Below are 15,207 nucleotides of genomic sequence, written 5' to 3' on the forward strand. Positions count from 1 at the left end.
GCACCTTACACCAAATAGCGTAGGCATATTTCATGCTCACTTGTTTGGTACCATGGATCGTATTTGAAGTATTAAACAAGGAAAGCTTTATTATGCGCGATGTTTAGAAAGTCGGAAGTAAGGGTCCTTAGCTTCCTGTTGATACTTTCAATTTCTTTTCTTACACATTCCCACAGCAAAACTCCACCATGCGCATGGCTTCGTAGCCTATACACTAGAGTACCTCCTTCGAAGTCGTCGTCCCCCCCGCATAACAATCACTAGCGGTGCGTTCCATGAGGTTAAGTGCCCCTTCTTTTGCAAGCAACGGTTTCCTGGTGGGGCATGGGCTCTTGCAGGTGGCTAGAGATATATCCATGCATCATATAGGCCCACCATACAATGGACAGTGTCCACGCGATGCATTCGGGTAAAGACCAATGGATTAATATTATCGGAAGGAAAATTTCACCGGCAGCCGCCATGATTGCGGCGGCGATGTATATCACATGGAGGTATAGTGATTCGAAGAAACTCCCAGTCTCTTGCTGATCAATTTCCATCGTATCGGCGTTGAAAGGTAGATGAGGTGATTGCCCAGATCCGCTATGGTTGCTGTTCTTCAGGACACCTTTTTGGATGATGACACTTAAAGTACCGTACGTCGCTTTGATAAGTGTTAGTAAGAATGACCAGGTAAGGGGGATAGGCGTCTCACTTCTCTAGCTCATCGAATCTTCGACGAATCTTCGCGGGAGCAGGTTGTTCGGCTGTATGGTATTATGGGAAAATTTCAATCTTGAATGAACAAGTTTCGTTGAGCCTCGAAGAGTACGTATGCACTGCCCACTAGTTATATTAGCTAGGAAGGGTCTAAGGTGGATGGACTCAACAGAAAGTTCAATTCCATCATGGCGACACAGTTTAACGAACACCAAAGGCTGGAACAATCTCCGCCAATCAGCCCCGACTGCTTTGATATGCAATCCGGAATACCCCTAAATCTTATTATCCAGGGGCAGAGCTGTCTCCGAGGGCTCTACTCTACGGCTGACTATTCTGAAGAAGATATCAACAACGTTTTCTCTGTCTTTCGGAATGCAATGGACTGTTTGGTCCCAGATGGCGAAGAGATACCATTGGCGCCTAGCATCCGACAGCGGCTCATGCCACAGGAGATGGAGCAGACGATTGGCGGAGTAATTGTGAGTCTTTTGAAACTCTGGACGAGCCAAAGAATGATGACCTTGTGACGTTATTCGAAAACGTCGTGGCAAGGCAGCCCGATACAATAGCTGTTACTTGTGGCCGTGGGCAAGACATCTCTTATGATGACTTCGACGAAGCAGCATCCGCTATCGCACAAGAACTTAGCTGGGTTCAACTTAATGAAACGGTGTGCGTATACGCAGATCGATCAGTAAACTAGGTTATTGCCATATTCGGGGTGCTCAAAGTTGGAGCTTACGCACCATTGGACCCGTCGGCGCCCGCATCTGTACGAATCATCTTCCCCTATGGCGCATCGATCACAAACGACACAGTGCCTGATAGTTGCCTTACACTAGCCGTTGACAAAATCGTAGAAAAGAACAGGACAATACCAAAGTAAGGCGCTCTTATAGTGTCTTACCGAAGACACATCACTCGCCCAGACGATCTTGCTTATATCTGATTTATGTCCGGTTCAACTGGTTAACCAAAAGCAGTACAATGCACTCATAAAGGTCTATTTGCTTTCGAAAGAGACTACCGCGTTTGTCTTTCTGCCAAGAAGGGGGCGGTAGTAGCCCAGGTTATGTCCCCCGTCTTCGATGGCGAAACTCCGACGCACCTGCTTTTGCTTACATACCTATCAAGAAGACCTTTAACGTGCTACTTCGGTATGCGGAAAATAGATAAAATGCTGGCTGTTAATACCGGCTCGCTCATTTCGGAGGGGACTTATATATAGTCACACTACTCTTCACCTTGAGAAACATAGGGACTTCAGCATCGTTAATACTCAGTTGTACTTATGTGAATATCTAGAAGAAATATTGGAGTCTATCATAGACCCCCTGCCTTCCTTAATAACCTAGAATCACTACTGAACTTTCACAAGGTCTAACGAAATGGCCCCTGTTGGGCCGACCATCTAGGAGTAAGAGATGTAGTATAACATCGTCAAGTGCTAGCGACTAATAGGTTTTGGATGGGCTTGCAGCAGGAAGAGCTAGTTAGACCATCACATCGACGGATAAGTTAGCAGGACTGTCTGTTGATCTCGGACGTAGGTGGGCCTCACGGTCCCTGTAGTGAGCACGGAGGATCGTATCGAGGTAGTATTGAGTGCTCTAGCTAGCTAGGTTCCATCTTACGAGCGACTGAGCGGTGTGCTGAATATATATGCGATCTTCGGACCCTAGTTTACCCCCCCCCCCCCCCCCGACTCCACCTACGTCTGACAGTTGATCAGTATCTTGACCTAGACTTCCCCTTGTACCCATGAAGTTCGACCCGTGAACCACTTAAAGGTAAGCGCGATCTTGCGGCGGAAGGTTCATCTACTAAAAGTACCCGACAGCATTGGCAATGAATCCGATCTTCAGGCAAGGGCCCGGTAAACCGCTGAAGCCATGTCTCTTCTGAGCTACTGCGCAGTTGTTGCGTTCATAAAATTCCGGACCGTAAGGCCAACCGGCGGGTGGCCTGACAATATTATTTTCGATGATTTTAGCCGATGACCACCCAGTTCTGACGTTGGTATCGCAGGTCCCACTGTTCACTTGGGTAATGCCATCTCCAGGAATGGGTATTTGGCAGTCGTTGTCTTGATATAGGGCCAGGACCATGTGTCTGTGTTCGTTGTCGCCAATGTTAAGCGGGGCGGCATCGACGAGGAGAAGGGAGGCAACGGAAGCGAATAGGGTACTGGCACGCATGGTGAATGCCAGGGGGTGAGATCTAAAAGATGGACGTAAGGAGATTGGTTGAGTGAAGACCTGTCTGAACGAGAACGATACTTGGGCTGTTATTTAAGAAAAAAAGGAAAGGTTAGGAAGGAGATAGCAGGTTTTGGGTTTTATTTGAGGTCCGAAGAGACCTTAATACTAACTAAGAACACAGATTGAAACCTTCTTTAGTGTCCATGATATACCTGCACATGAAGATGCCTAATAACTAGCATTATAAATCAGTTCTAGAAATTAGTGTCCCAGTAGAGTAGATTAATTATAAAACGTCTATTTTGTTTGGGAGATAGCATGATCGTGTTTTAGGAGGTTATACTTTCACAAGGTAGATTGCACAAAGGGAGGGCAGAAGTGACCAGACAGTGCTGGGACACCAGGGGGCACGCTTTTCCTGCTAATGGAATATCTACTGACTGTGTGCATATTAAATCAGATGGCGGGGACAGTCAGACGATATAAATTCCTGTCCATTGCACATTTGATGTATGCAACAGCAGTCATATCGCAAAAGGGGTGTTATTGACATCTGAAAGAAAGTATTCGCATTAGGATTTGGGCTCCTGAACTCGAGCATCTGTGTTCTTGTAGCGATTTTTCAACTTCTGTAGAGCCCTCAAGCTCTGTAACAACTTATAATGATCAGTGCTAGCACAACTATATATAACCTAGGCTAGGCAGCGCCAGATAGATAAAGCGTCCTTTCCTTACTGCGCTAGATATTTGAAGAGTATAGCCACGAAGAACAAATCGTCCTTGGAGACTTTAACCTACATCACAAACTCTGGGGAGGCACGGACATCAGAGAAGCAGATTAAGAAGCAGATAATCTAATCGAAATTATGGAGGACTATGGTCTTACAAACACACTCTTACTAGGAACCGTCACGTACGAGGAGGCGGGAGCACACCCGACAATCGATCTATGCCTGGTTATAATCGGGTTGGCAGACAGAATAGTACAGAGCGAAGTAGATCGAGACTTAGATTATGACTTAGATTATCTTTCCATCGCTACTATATTTAACCTAAGGGCTACCCAATTGCGGAAGGAACCGGCAAGGAATTAAAGGGAACTTAACAGCGAGAAATTCTAAGAAACCCTAGCGTAGAAGCTCCCAAAGCTAAGAAGGCTGAGAACTAGAGCAGCCTTTGAAGATTATGTATGCAATGTGAGCATAGCTATTTGGGAAGCCGCCGATAAGGCAGCCCTTAAGAAACGTTTTTACAACAAGTCTAGGGAAGGATGAAGCAAGGAATGCAAGAAAGTGCTTAGCAAGGCAAAAAGACTCTAACGTCTACATAATTTAGACAATACTAACGAATTATGGGAAACCTACTAAGTGGTAAGAAACGTTAAAACGAGAACAAATAGGAAAGCGCTACAACAATCGTATAAGGAAAAGGTGGAAAAAGCAGCAAAGTCGCCAGAATCCCTTTAAAAAGTTGCCAAGTAGGCAAGAAATAAAGAAAACCAAGCACCAAATGTCATTCCTAAACTAAAACACCCCTTTATTAAACAAAAAACAGTTAAACCAGAAGAAAAAGTACAGTTATTCAAAGAGACATTCTTTCCAACCCTACTAAATGCTAACCTAGAAGATATCGAAAATGCTACATATACAGACCAAATACCTATACTAGCAATAATACCCGAGGAAATAGAGAACGCAATCCAAGCAACGCCAGCTCTTAAGGCACCGGGCCCAGATGGGATCCCTAACTTGATCTTGAAGGCGGCGCTCCCATAAATCAAAATACACCTAGAACAATGGAAAGAAGATGTTACTTATTGGTTCGAAATGTTGCTTTCATTGTTTGAGGCATCTTTTGTCCAAACAATTTACAGCGATACAAACCCTCAACTAGATCATCTTCGCTTCGGGCCGCTAAACAAGGAAGAGGAGAAGATGTGCTAAAGCGTCAGGTAAAAACCTAGACATCAATGGAATTAGACGATATAATTAGCTAATACATGTCACAGAAGATACGAACCACGGCATACACGTCTTTCAACGTTTTCGGTCTATATTTCACATATATAACTGGTATCCTCATCACTGTTATGTCCTATTCTCTTGAGCTAATATTTGAATGTCTCCACAGGCGTCTAAAGTACCGCCAATACGCTCATCTCGAATGGGTGACAAACGAGCATCTTCAATTACATCGCCTTACGCACGAGCCGATAGGAGATGATTCGTAGTATAGGTACGCAAAAGAAGTCCCCACGACTGACGCAGGAGTTCAACTACCTCCTGTAGACATTTCTGACCCGGAGCATCCCGTGTTCTGTAGCACAAAAGAGAAAGCGTTATTACCTACGCCTATTTTGACTGAAGCGGGGAACAGTAAGGAGGATTAAGGCGACCATCCCTTAGTCGACTGCCAAGAGCTCTCTGGAACACCAAGAAGAAGTAATAGGACGAGCTATGAAGAGCAAGACAACCGTTTCCCTGTCGAAACTCGAAGCAATGATGAATCGGATTCGCCTTGTGGTCAGAGCTCAAATGTGATCACCAACCACCCAAAGGATATGCATAAAACTTTTAATTATTAAATATAAACGATAGTTAATATATATATTTAAAAAGCTTAATAAGCTGAAATCCAATAATATTTAATACAAGTAGACTTTTAATTATTGGATTTATTATTATATTAAAAGATTTTATTACTTAGATAAAACGTTATTATTAGTCTTAATCCAACATGGGCAGCTAATGGCTAGGACCTACCCGTATGGCGCCGGACCCGGGTTTTAATCAGCAGACACACTCGCACCGATGTTGGCCATATTGCCTATAGCTAGCCAGCTAATGAGCGAGATATAGGTAGCGCATAGCTCCCAAAGAACAATTACCTAAGTAATTAGGCAATTAGGTAAGCAGTCCAACTGACAGTTTCCACAGTTAGTGGGATAATCCATTATCGTGGTCCCTCCACCTGTCTCTACCACGCTTGAATTTTTAGTACATCCCATTAGGTTTTAATTTTGTATAACCGGGGAACTTGTTGAGCTTCTGTTTGTTGATGCCGCTCAGTCGTGGGCAATTCAAACCCGAAGTAGCATTGTCAACCGCGGACGTCAAAATGCTCAATGCGTTCGTGATATCATTGTATAAACCGGACAGCAGGTCGGGTGCCACCTGCGGAACGAGCTGCATACCAAAACAAAACGCATTATTACCCTCGAGTAAGTTTGCGGAATTATACACACCATTCGTTAGGTTTGCTGGGTCTATGCCTACAAACGAGTTCGTAGTCCCCGTATTACCGCCCACAGACAAGAACTGGGGATGTCGGAGCAACACGGCCAGCCCATCTACGGCCAGATATGGAAGCGTGTGAGAATCGACAGGGTGGCGCTTATACCAATTATCCGGGATTCGCTCGTGTCCAGACTTAATAGTGAAATGTGGGTAATCCCCAGTGACAGCGAAGAAGGACTTTAGCGTCTCGCCGTCCAGCAAACCTTCCGGATGTTCAGCTGATTTGTTGGCCATGAGTCGGTATATGAAGATGTATGCTCCCGTATTAGTAACGATACCTGAGAACGGCGCATAGAAGAAGTAAGGGTTATTTTCCACTGATTGTTCGAATCTCTGCACACGATACTTTTCCAATACGCCTAGGTCTACAGAGTCTCCATTTGCTTGGCCTAGCTCGTAGAGTGCGGTGAACTGAGATACCTGAGGGAGATTGTTGCCACTGAACCATGTCAGCCATGATTCTGCGAAGCGATAAGGAAGTAGGGTACCAAAGCCCATGTGCATGCGACTTACTACTGATATAAGTCGCCGTAGATGGGCGATGCATCTCCTTCGAATTTGTTATGCGAGCCAGAAAGACCTTGCGGCTCACCAAGGAGGTTACCAAGATCAAGCAAAGATGGGGGAGGCCCTCCGATAGAGAACGACGTGAGGTCGCCATCAAATATGGCTCCATAAGTGGCAAGAAATGTTGCTACGTCAACTCCCATGCCAAAAACGTCCATCGAGCCTGATACGATCTCTTGGATGGTTGCGATGCCATTGCGAGGGATGTATCCGTGATTTGCCATGCTATTTAAGCCCGGGCCTCGATAATGTCAGTTCGGGGGGTTATTCACGGAGTTTTTAAGAGTTATTTACAAGGGCCTCGTCTGTCAGAACCACTAGGAGGCACGAACGCATGCTTTCCTTTTGTGCTCACATATTGCTTCTTCGCGTCGAAGGGTGGGATGATGTCTGGGGCCTGCCTTTTGGCAAATCTAGGCTTAGGTAGTGTGTGGTTAACATCTTCATCCACGCTTCCTCTGAGTTGCTTAATACTGGCCTCTGGGGTATCTGTTGGCAAAGCAGACACTCGACAGACTGCCAAGGGCAACAAATGAGGCAGGAACAGTGATGGTCTCATCTTAAGCGCGTCTTTTACAGTAGAACCTAGATACCCACGTCGGATTGCCGCATATGGAGGCAAGAAGAAGCAGGCCTGTTTATATAGGTAGCTCGGTATGAGCACCGCAGTCGGTTCATGGTACTATGGTCCATGCGTTGAGACAGCGTGACTACCAAAAGTCACTGAGAGCGTCTCATGTCTATTTGATTGGTCATAATTTTGCCCCAAAACGGTAGTTGAGCCATGTGGCTTTGGTGGCATTTTGCTGAGGTAGTTATCGAAGATCTCGGTGAAAATGAAGGAGGGGAAAAGCAACTCCAACCGCAATAGTGGCGACAGGAATACTTCTTGTCCATCTATGCCCGGATTAAAATAGAAGCAAGGTGGGAGATTCATGGACCAGTCTCCCCAATGTTTCAAAAAAAAACTATCATCAGTTGATTCCATGCAATATGGGAGAAACCTACGACATAGATCGCCTGTCGTGAAGGGACTGTTTAGAACATCGCATCCAGCACCGTAATTAGTATGATAGAGCTAAATCCCTGCATCAGAGCCCCAAGCTTTGCGGCTCGATTGGTACAGGAAATGGATCACGATAGTATCCCTTGCGTACGGGCATGGTGAGGTGAGTAAGACATGCCAGTGCACCTGCGCACTAATTCAGTAAATGTTTCAGGCGGTTCCGGGCTGTCATGCTACATCTTAGTGCTAGCATTCCTCCTCTCTACTTCCTACTTCACTGCATGCGTCTCAAAGAAGATAATTTCAGCTAGCCAGAGTCATGATACGGTAAGCCCCTTAGTCTAACCAGGTTTGACTGAGCGTGTTCACAGTTGTAGGGGTATGCAAGGGTATTGGGGGGGTGGTTAGCTGTTCACTCAGCCCCTGGAAACGGGACATCATTGATGGTGTTCAGGTTTTATTCTGTATTTAGGATAATGTTGTTGCGAAGGTGCGGAATCAGTGGAAGTGAACCAGTACCATACTTACAGAAGCGATCAGCTGAGGTCTATTCAGATGATCTGAGGTCTAAGTTCTAACCTGTGATGTTATCTCTGGATATCTCTTTATTAATAGGCGATCTCCGCAATAAGGCTCTACCGCTCAGTATACACTTCTCCGTGACAAATATGCTCTTTCCTTTTGAAGCAGCAGTATAGCTGATTCTAAGATCGTACGAACCCAAGGGCAGTTTTACAAGATTAGTATAGATACAAATAGAGTACATAGGCGAGGATAGTTCACCAAGTATGTTACACGCGTACAAGCTGAACATGCAGTTCGCCTTGTGCTTCGGCCGTACGAAAGGCTAATGCAGGCTGTTCATGATCTTTAGAGACATGCAGGCAACATTGGAAAGTAGGGTTATACAGACATCGCTTCATGAGACAACCCAATGAGATCTAGGCGGTCAGGTCTAGCAGACCAGTTATATGTAATAGCAGAGTCGAGTCCAGCCGCCAAGGCCAAAAAGGAATTGGTTGGTCAAGGACTCCTGCAGCCCCAATTGATCAGAATATTGTGGATAGCATCAAATTCCAAGCCCAGATCTCTGTCCTTGTTATAAAGTAATTATCGCTTAATATAGTGTCGCGTCAAGAGATGATCTGTGTCGTAACAATGCCTGCCTCCTCGATAACAGCGCATACAAATGTCGAAATCATCTGGACCACCACCACCGGGGCATCGGCAACAATCTACGACACAAATGTTCAGATCAGCAGTCAATTCACGAGAAGTGAGCATAGTTAGCACTCACGGAAGAATGAACCTTCTGTGATGTAGTCTTTGCACCTGCTACAAGCACCTCCATTCTTAAAGGTTCGCGTCAACCCCTTCCGCCTACAGGTGCTCGGATATTTGGTTGGAAAAGCGCCGTTGGACACAAGGTAGAGGAATAAAACATGCTGGCCAGGCTGCTTGCAGCGGTGCCCGCTGACGTAGCAGTCGTGGCAAAGGCTGTAAGGACTAGAACCAGAGCCATCTTCGCATGAGCAGCAACCTGTGATGGGAGCACATCAGTTAGCATCTGGCGTGAGCAATCTGTACAAGGCATAAGGTTAAACAACCCCGGACCGGGTAATGACTCACGGTAAAAAGTCCCTTGATTCGCTGACTTCTTGCAATTGGCGCAAATACATGGATTGGAGTCTCTACTGACTGGAAGATTGCGTAGATAATACCCTGGGCAGTCTGAGATATCGATCGCGCAAAGTCCCGCGGCCAAACTGTGTCTACCGTCACAACGTTTGCCCAAGAGATAACATTCGTCGCAAAGATCGAAAGTGCCGCACTCAAAACAATCTGCGACCGTTAGCTGTTCATATCTCTTCTCTCCTATAACGTTTTGACTGAAGCACCTACGAAAGACCTTTCCTTGTCGGACTTCGGCTCGGCAGAAATTACAAGAGAAGAGGTAACTTTGCAATAGCTCTGCTTTAAACGTTTTTGGTTTCCATAAGCCGTAGCCAGGGGTTTTGGATATCCTGTCAATGAAATCTGTCCGACCGGGAGTTTGAAACTTCTTCAGAGCATGCTTGGAATCTCGACACCTGATATTGTTCCTGTAGCACCCATCGCAGATGTCATAATTATCATCGCGACAATCGCAGCAATCTACAATCATGACTGTCAGCTCAGCGCTGTGAAACACGATATCCATGAACTTACGCCAATATTGGCCTTGCGTGATCTTAGCCTTACACTTGTCGCAACTTAACCCATCCAGACCAGCACTACGCTTGCATTCCGGACTCGGTTCCCCTGGTGCAAAAAGAAGCGTCTCGGCGACCGTTTGACCCATCTCCTGAGCAATTGTTTCTACTTGAACCATACCGGCATGATACGCCACTGCGTCTGTTGTCGCAATGGCCGCTGCTGTGCTCGTATCGCCGGTAATAGAATCAAAAATTCGCTCTATTGCACCTCCAGCTCCACGAGCTGCCTCACCGGGGTTATCCAAGAGACCTGTGCTTGGTAAAACATCGTCTGGTACACCTATTTGATCGATGCCGGTGACACTATCAAATAGGCCAGTGACCTCAGCTCCAACAGCAACACTCACAGTGCCGATTGCAATTGGGCCAAGGAAGTCTTTCGTTTTACTGAATTTGTGTAGTTCGACACTGCGCTTTCGAAGCTCGGCCTCGATGATCTTAAGTTTCTTGTGGGCGACATATGCACTCCGAGTTTTGTACGCTGCGAATAACACCGAGATCCCTCCCGTGGCGACGGCACCGCCGACACCGGCGCCGACTCCAAAACTGCTTAGTGTTTCTTTTCGAGTTGCTATCACCTCTTGCTGGCGAAGCCATTCGGTGGAGGCTCCGGCGACAACCCGACGAAAGTCATCCGATCTGAATTCGAGTGTATCTTGAATAGGCATTTTGACGATTGTTTCTTGATTAAATAATAATAATAATAACGCTAGTATTTACCATTTGGTTGTTTACTCTAAATGGAGACTCCATTTGAAGTATATGCAATATACAATATATATCGGGTATGCGATTGCCTGATCGGACTTAACCAGGTATCTTTATCCCGGTTCCCAACTATAATTAGTATAGGATTCGATTCCTAGCTTAGCGATGATCCCACCGTGGGGCATCATAAATTTATATTCTCTATTCTGGACCGTTTGCCTCTTGTTTCCCATTTCGCTTGTTGTACGGCTGCCAGTGTTTGGTCAGCTTTTAGCGTCGGCTTTTGATGCTGCCTATGCTGATTGGTGAAGGTTGTCATTGGGGGCCGAAAATGAATAGCCATCTACACACTATACCCTTATGGTGCCATATCAGCGGTCTAAAATGACTAATCACTAGTCAGAAATATAAAAATACTCTCCACGAACTTCGGTGACGGATGCGAACCGCTGTAACGGACTTTGCCGATATATGGCTTGGCTCTTGTGACTTAATAACTCATGCTTAGAAACCAGGCTACGATTTCCCCAAGCTATGTCTGCACTTTTAACGTTGCTGACCAGAATGGAAACATAAGAGCAATCGCGACACAAGCTTGTCGGCCTCAAGTGTCGAACTTGGCAAGATAGGGGTTAACTGACACGTATAGTTTAGTAAACGACTTGGAGTATTTACTATAGGAGCGTATATAGCGATAAAGGGAAAGAATAAGAAAACCTTACCAATCAACGAAGCACTGAGTAAAAATCAAGAACCATTTCCTCCGAGTAGGGTTACGAGATTTGTAATTATTAGTCGGATTTTTCTGTCTAGACAGCTTGAACTACGAAGTGGCTGGTACCAGAGGGCCATGGGGTCAAAGACACGAAGGGAGTAACATAGGGCTGCGATGAATAGCAAACAGCGGAAATGTGGCAGTAAGGGCATCAATCCCCAAGAGCCTTTCACGATTTTGACTATATTAGTTGCGCCCCGCCTTTTTTAACAGAAGCAAGCAAGTAAATGCCCTCACACTTATGAAGGGAAAACAGGCGACCACGACCAAGCAAGCTACACAATCAAGATTTCAATAACATAAGTATATACACTAAAGTACCAGTTTGGTGTAGGTGAAAGGAGATAACTTAGCAATAGGGTCAGCATCTCGGAGATTACCTTGTATTCTATGAGATCTGTGATAGCATAAAAAGGGACACTCACGCCGCTTTCCTTCAAATCAGTTCATTGAATCATATATATATCCCGATGGTCATTTTTCTCTACATTGTCAATGACGTAAATGCTTATTGAAGTGTAGAAATATCGATTTCTATAGGTGTGGGTGGTAAGGATCCTGTATTTTTCTATTCGTCTACTTCATTACTTGGAGATTGTAGCGGTAATTAGGGGTTTAACGCAAAAATAAAATACACCGGATTATGAAGTTACCAGCAGCCATATAAGACTTCATTTCTTATTTCTTATAATTTAAAGCCCAATTTTCTAAACCCATTGCTTAGTATATAAAGGTTTGCTTTATACGAGAAGGTGAGATTCCAACCCTGGCAAACAACATGTAAATATAAATTGGTAAGTGTCAAGTGAAACGGTAGTCTATTACCTGCCCTTTTACCCTCCGATATCCGGTTTAGCCGTTGGAGATCATATGGTCCCATCTATAAGTCATTCACTGAGTCTCCAATAGTCCCACTACTGCGAGGATAAAGAGTGAGGTATTAAGTTACCCCGCTATTCACTCCTTATATAACTCCTTATAACTCCTTGAGATGAATGTCGGAAGTCTTCTTGCGCGTAGAAACACCACCTTTCGTGTAAGAAATCAATGGAGGTAAACATTAACAATTTATATCAAACCATTTCAATTCAAATACAATAAGTAGGCAATTCTCGTTTTGGGTGAGATGCGTGCCCAATATCATTGATGAATCTTCCTCTAAATGTTCAATTATGTCAGCGCCGGAGATAGGTGATTATACCCCGCTTCTATATGTAGGCATATAATATGTATTGAGTGAGACTTTGAGGCTCTGCGTGGAGCATAAAACCGTGACGGAAATGTAGCCTGCAGCGACTTGTAACTTGCATCCCATCGTTACGAAGGTCTGTAGTATCGTTAGAACGTCACTCTCGGAATCATGTGGCTTATTCACACCCAGACGATGAAACTGCATCAATTGGTGGATGTCGAGGAAACCCCGTATGCAATTCTATCGCACACTTGGGAAGATGAGGAGGTTACGTTCCAGGAGTTTCACGACCTGGAGAAAGCACGGCAAAAGAAAGGTTTCGTTAAGATCCATGAAACATGCCGGATCGCGGCCTCTCGCGGTTTACATTATGCCTGGGTCGACACCTGTTGCATCGACAAGTCTTCCAGTGCTGAGCTTTCCGAATCCATCAATTCGATGTTCAAATGGTACCAGGCGTCCGAAGTTTGCATTGTCTTTCTGTCTGATCTTCCCCCCAATTCGTCTCCTTTCGAAGATACTATAAAGTTTCCACACCAGTTCCCAAGATGTCGATGGTTAACGCGAGGATTTACACTACAAGAGTTGATCGCGTCCTCCAGATTATTATTCTACGATAGCAGTTGGAATTGTCGAGGAACCAAATCTGAATGGAAGTCTTTAATTTCCAATACAACGGGGATTGATCTAGACGTCCTAGAAGACCCTGAATGTCTTTCTTCGGTTCCCGTGGGTAGACGTATGTCATGGGCTGCTAAGCGCAAAACTCAGAGAGAAGAGGACAGGGCGTATTGTCTATTGGGGATATTTGACGTCAATATGCCTCTGATTTACGGCGAGGGGGGCAAGGCCTTTATGCGACTACAACAAGAGATCGCTAAACAAACTTGTGACCTAACTCTTTTTGCATGGCAACAAGAGGGTCCAGATCCACCATATCGGGGGATACTGGCACAGTCCTCAGCAGAATTCGCCAATTGCGGCTCTCTAAAGCACAAAATTCGAGACGCCAACTTGACAAACGAATATACCTTCACGAACAAAGGACTCCGCATTGAGACAGCATTAGTAACGGTACCTAGCGTGAGTGAGGACTACATATGGAACTTGGGATGCTCATGGCGCGATGATTGGTCTAAGCTGGAAATCCAGGGCTACTTAGGTGTATTTTTGGCTAAAACAGCCAACGGATATGTCCGTGTTCAACCGAATCTGTTGTTCGAAGCGGGCATACAGCGGCGAGGTCGAAACTTATTCGGAGCCTTCTACATGCAAGCGCATCTCACCAAACTAGAATTTGCGCGTATCAATAGGTGCTTTGAGGGCGCTGTTTGCGTCCGTTTTCCAGAAACTCTTCGCATAAGAACTACAGCTCCAGAAGCGCTGTGGGACCAGAATAGGTCATTGTTCTTCAACCACGGCCAAGGGATCAACGGCTATATTCATCTTCAGCTGGACGAGAGCTCGGAACGGGATTTTCGAAGGGGCTTCATTGTCGCTTACTCGACCATGGAGCGTCCCCTTTGTGTTATTTGGCAACAGTACGACCACGCATTCAGTCGCGTTCAGGGATTTATGAAGTCAAAAGTCCTTGCGGACTATGTCGCGGCCGATTACCTACGCCTCCGGTTTGGCTCTCAATATTCCGATGCTGCAACATCAAGAGCTTCTACTCTTATTGTCGATCCATCTTCGAGCATGTTTATTTCCATACTAGTCGAGCTACAGGAACACGAATATCAAGGACAGCGTGGGTTTGTTCTGAACATACACCTTTCACGGGGGCAACGACGTCAATGAATTTGTCACAGTACAGTACTATATAGTGAGTGCAGAGACGTCAAGCCTTCGACTTGATAACTCGTCGTTACCTTTTGGTGGCGTAGTGGCATAGGTACTGCACTCCTTATGTCGTTCCGTGACAGAATTCTTGATGACTCTTGCGATATCGGGTAATAACCCTGTAAATAATGCAAACTCTACAATTGATCAGTATTGGTGTTGATAAACTACCTAAATGGCACAGCGCCTACGTTCACTTCGATACCATTCATGTTCTTGAGTACGCTTCAGTTGAAATAGTACTGCCTTCCTAATTCTAATAGCTTCGCCATTGCTAAACGATTGAAGAACTGCATGTAGAAATAGATACACTACACTAAATTTGCCCCTTACAGACGTTTAAATCACCTCCCTTTTTCGATAACCATTGTACCGCGCCATCTGAACTACAAACAATTACGTGAAGAAACCAAAATAAAATAAAAAAATACACATCCTTGTAATGAAGAGGGAAAGGAGATGAAAATAGATTCAATAGCTATATGTATATTATTCGAATAGCTCGTGCACACCTCTTTAAACGTATGCACTTTTTACAGATGACGGTAAAGTATTATTTCGTCACGGCGCGGGCGCCCGCGCCCGCCGCCCGCGAGCCCCCGCGCATGCGTGGTAGACAAAAAAGAACAGCGAGAAAAACAAATAGACACCAAAAAAAAC

General features: G+C 45.2%; 5 protein-coding genes across 5 annotated transcripts; 2 read left to right on the forward strand and 3 right to left on the reverse strand.

Moving 5' to 3' along the window:
• Positions 1 to 890: 890 nt before the first annotated feature.
• F5B22DRAFT_642900 (uncharacterized protein) lies at positions 891 to 1,408 on the forward strand (the record flags this gene model as incomplete). The annotated part of the gene is made up of 2 exons (XM_047978196.1): positions 891 to 1,184; positions 1,217 to 1,408. 2 exons carry the CDS (start codon positions 891 to 893, stop codon positions 1,406 to 1,408), a joined length of 486 nt encoding a protein of 161 aa, XP_047834503.1.
• Positions 1,409 to 2,528: 1,120 nt separating this feature from the next.
• Positions 2,529 to 2,903, reverse strand: F5B22DRAFT_642901 (uncharacterized protein; the record flags this gene model as incomplete). The annotated part of the gene is made up of 1 exon (XM_047978197.1): positions 2,529 to 2,903. The coding sequence occupies one exon, from the start codon at positions 2,901 to 2,903 to the stop codon at positions 2,529 to 2,531; it is 375 nt and encodes a 124-aa protein (XP_047834504.1).
• A 2,996-nt stretch (positions 2,904 to 5,899) lies between these two features.
• F5B22DRAFT_659546 (uncharacterized protein) lies at positions 5,900 to 7,506 on the reverse strand (the record flags this gene model as incomplete). The annotated part of the gene is made up of 3 exons (XM_047980208.1): positions 7,064 to 7,506; positions 6,716 to 7,010; positions 5,900 to 6,641 (listed from the first exon to the last, which is right to left on the reverse strand). The coding sequence occupies exons 1-3, from the start codon at positions 7,326 to 7,328 to the stop codon at positions 5,900 to 5,902; spliced, it is 1,302 nt and encodes a 433-aa protein (XP_047834505.1). The 5' UTR covers positions 7,329 to 7,506.
• Positions 7,507 to 8,221: 715 nt separating this feature from the next.
• On the reverse strand, positions 8,222 to 10,910 carry F5B22DRAFT_592087 (uncharacterized protein). The gene is made up of 5 exons (XM_047973887.1): positions 9,984 to 10,910; positions 9,678 to 9,929; positions 9,405 to 9,617; positions 9,073 to 9,315; positions 8,222 to 9,010 (listed from the first exon to the last, which is right to left on the reverse strand). The coding sequence occupies exons 1-5, from the start codon at positions 10,696 to 10,698 to the stop codon at positions 8,886 to 8,888; spliced, it is 1,548 nt and encodes a 515-aa protein (XP_047834506.1). The 5' UTR covers positions 10,699 to 10,910; the 3' UTR covers positions 8,222 to 8,885.
• A 1,858-nt stretch (positions 10,911 to 12,768) lies between these two features.
• On the forward strand, positions 12,769 to 14,563 carry F5B22DRAFT_592089 (heterokaryon incompatibility protein-domain-containing protein). The gene has a single exon (XM_047973888.1). The coding sequence runs from the start codon at positions 12,874 to 12,876 to the stop codon at positions 14,503 to 14,505; it is 1,632 nt and encodes a 543-aa protein (XP_047834507.1). The 5' UTR covers positions 12,769 to 12,873; the 3' UTR covers positions 14,506 to 14,563.
• The last annotated feature ends 644 nt before the right edge of the window (positions 14,564 to 15,207 follow it).

The sequence above is a fragment of the Xylaria bambusicola genome (genome assembly GCF_022495145.1).
Source record: "Xylaria bambusicola strain CBS 139988 unplaced genomic scaffold F5B22scaffold_5, whole genome shotgun sequence".
NCBI lineage: Eukaryota > Fungi > Ascomycota > Sordariomycetes > Xylariales > Xylariaceae > Xylaria > Xylaria bambusicola.

Bases quoted from the DNA above. Each gene is read 5' to 3' on its own strand.
- F5B22DRAFT_592087 (XM_047973887.1), bottom strand. From the start codon at position 10,698: ATGCCTATTCAAGATACACTCGAATTCAGATCGGATGACTTTCGTCGG. The intron at 9,930-9,983 runs GTAAGTTCATGG...TCATGATTGTAG, and splicing joins CACGCAAGGCCAATATTGGC to ATTGCTGCGATTGTCGCGAT. The intron at 9,011-9,072 runs GTGAGTGCTAAC...TTTGTGTCGTAG, and splicing joins CACAGAAGGTTCATTCTTCC to ATTGTTGCCGATGCCCCGGT.
- F5B22DRAFT_592089 (XM_047973888.1), top strand. From the start codon at position 12,874: ATGTGGCTTATTCACACCCAGACGATGAAACTGCATCAATTGGTGGAT.